General features: G+C 36.5%; 1 protein-coding gene across 1 annotated transcript in view; it reads left to right on the top strand.

Moving 5' to 3' along the window:
- RBM26 (RNA binding motif protein 26) overlaps positions 1–2301 on the top strand; it is a 124864-nt gene extending 122563 nt beyond the window's left edge. The window contains exon 24 of the mRNA XM_019523828.1: positions 1594–2301. Within this exon, the coding sequence (XP_019379373.1) occupies positions 1594–1683 (90 nt within the window). The 3' untranslated portion in view covers positions 1684–2301. The remainder of the gene's footprint in view (positions 1–1593) is intronic.
- The last annotated feature ends 660 nt before the right edge of the window (positions 2302–2961 follow it).

The following is a 2961-nucleotide window of genomic DNA, read 5'->3' as shown; positions in this document are numbered from 1 at the left end:
CAGTTTCTTAATGAGAACAGGGTGAGAGACAGTGTCGAAGGCCTTCCAAAAGTCCAGGAAGACTGTCCACTGCTACCCCTGCATCTAAGGATTTGGTGATCTGATCATAGAAGGCCACCAGGTTGGTCTGACAGGATCTGCCACTGATGAACCCATGTTGGTTGCCCCTAAGCATGAAATCCCATGCTGGCCCCTCATGGATGTGTGCCAGCATAATTTTCTCGAACAGCTTGCCTAGGATCAAAGTAATGCTAACTGGCCTATAGTTTCCCGGGTCCTCCTTCTTCCCCTTTTTGAAGATCGGAACCACGTTGGCCCTCTTCCAGTCCTCTGGCACTACACCAGACCACCACGAGTGCTCGTAAAGCCATGCCAGGGGTCCTGCAATGACCTCAGCCAATTCCTTTAGTACTCTAGGGTGGAGATTGTTCAGACCGGCTGACTTGAATACGTCCAATCCCTCCAGAAGCTCCCTAACTAGTTCCTCACTAACCCTTGGCCTAGGTGCCCCTCCCCTGGGGCCTGAGGGGTGCCCGGCAGGGGGGGTGGCTGTTCCGGTCCCTGCTTAGGAAGATGGAGGCAAAGAAATCGTTAAATATATTAGCTTTATCGTCTGGTGTGACAACCAAATTTCCTAACGTGTCCTGCAGGGGCCCCACATTACCCGGAACCTTCTTTTTACCCCCTATGTATTTAAAGAAGGACTTCTTATTGTCCTTAATCTGGGAAGCTAGTCCCAGTTCCATCTCTGCCTTGGCCTTCTTGACTGCTGCCCTACATCCCCGAGCAACTGCAGTATAGTCATTCCTGGTGATGTCCCCTCTTTTCCACTGGGTGTATGCCTCCCTTCTAGCTAGGAGACATTCCCGGATGCTTTTGGTGAGCACAAATGGGCACGTACTTGTGCATGCACATATATGAACATGTCCTCTAAGTGGAGAAGTAGAATTATCTGGAGAATACGGAATAGAAGAGGTAACTTTGTGATGAATCTAAGAGGAAAAGGTGATGTTATAAGTGTTTTATTTCATCTTGCTGAATTTTTATGTAATGTTGGGCTCCATTTAGACAAGCAATGACTTTCTTTTGGAGGTAGGCAAAATAATTATTGCTTGTATAGTTTCAGTGTCAAACTTAATGCTAAATTTCCAGATGAAGCATCTCTGGTTTTAGATATTGGTTTGAGGTTAGGGTAGCTTAAGTTCCTCTGGATGTAAAGGCAAAAAGTGTCTATGATCATATGAGTAATAGATTACTTCCCATTTTAGTGTCTTAGGATTGATGGCAATTAAATTTTGAACACATAACATATTGAAGAGCCAGAAGAAGTACACCTTCTGGTTCTTATTGTCCTTTTATGTTGTTAGCTTTAAAGAATACAATTAAATTATTGTTTTTAAAGAAAGTGACATTTTTAAGAAATTATATTTATTTATGACATACTAGCAATTTCAAATACTTGTTTCTATTTCATTTTTAAGAAAGTTTGCTTCTGTTTATGATGTTTTAAACTCTTGTTTACCAAAAAATATTTTTTTATTTAATACGTTCTCTGACTTCTCAGCTTGAACCTATCAGATCTTTCTTTTAAAGTTTCAGGAAGAATCTTTGGTAGATGACTCTCTGCTTCAAGATGATGATGAAGAGGAAGAGGATAATGAATCTCGTTCATGGAGAAGATGATTCAACTGATCATTGAAAATGCTAGAACTGTACCTGTGTTGCATTAGTATTACCTAATGTACTTTTGCATATTTGTATTAAAGGGTTTTTGGTAAATGTGATGAAGTTGGATTTAAGAAATAGATGAAAAAGCAGCTGATTGATCCTGTATTTTGAGAGAGTGATGTTTTACATTTCAGTAAACAATTGCTAAAGACATCATATTAGGAACATTATGCAATGTTTTTATTACATACTTCTACTGAAAGTTACAGAATTCTTTGGGTTCTTTGTAATTTAATGAATTGGTCAAAACACAGATGACCAAGGGTTGTTATAACATAGATGATTTTTGTTCTATTCCAGATATGGAATGAAAATTTGCATTTAAAATCTTTGTGAATGTTTTCAGAAATGAATAGATAACAGTACTAAACTGAAGTCTCTAAAGTTATGTATTCATAATATTGCATAGTAGTATGCTTAGGCTTTACTATGTACTAGCCTTTTGTTGGATTTGTGTACGTATTTTACGTATGGGTTTTAATGATACAGTGTATGACTGCTTTGCATATAAGTCCTTATGACTTTAAGATGTTTAAAAAAAATAAAGAAATGGAATGGTCTTCAAAAAAAAAAGAAAAAAAAAGAAAAAAAAGCAATAACCAAAAAAGCTAAGACGACAGTCTTTGATAATGGAAAAAAATTTTAAAAAGAAAAAAAAGGAAAAAAAAGAAAAAAGACCATTCCAAATGGAAACCCCCACCCCCATGTTCACAAAAGGAGCTATAATCACTGTCTTTTTACATCATCATAATATTGAAAGCATAAAAAAGGTAACGACGTAATGTGAAGTCTCATATTTAAATGTACTTTAAAGTATGGCTTTGCACCGTGAAAGCCTTTGAAACGTTTTTTAAGCTTTAAAACTGAGGATCTAATTTATTATCAAGCAATTCCAAATAACGTTTCATGAATAAGAAAAGCCTTCTGTATGCTTACAATATGGACCTGTAGAAGAAAACTTGGTCCCATGAAGAACTATATAATAAAAGAAATGTAATACAGCATTACTTTAAGAAAAGTGCAGAATTTGGTAGGTATTAGTCTGAAGAACTTTTGAGCATATACATTAATATTTCCTTTGTCCTTTTTTAAAAAAAAGATTTTTTCTACTTTAAACCAAAGTTGGCAGGTGATCAGTCTATACCATGGTCTGTTTGTTTAGTTTCTTTTTAAAATGTAAAGCTATGAGATACTAATAGAGTTGTGATTTTTGTAGAAACACTGCAATTTTTC

Source organism: Gavialis gangeticus, unplaced genomic scaffold (genome assembly GCF_001723915.1).
Source record: "Gavialis gangeticus isolate Ggan-Ray unplaced genomic scaffold, GavGan_comp1, whole genome shotgun sequence".
Classification (NCBI taxonomy): Eukaryota; Metazoa; Chordata; order Crocodylia; family Gavialidae; genus Gavialis; species Gavialis gangeticus.
The sequence above is the reverse complement of the archived record's forward strand: the minus strand, read 5'-3'. Positions and strand labels throughout refer to the sequence as shown.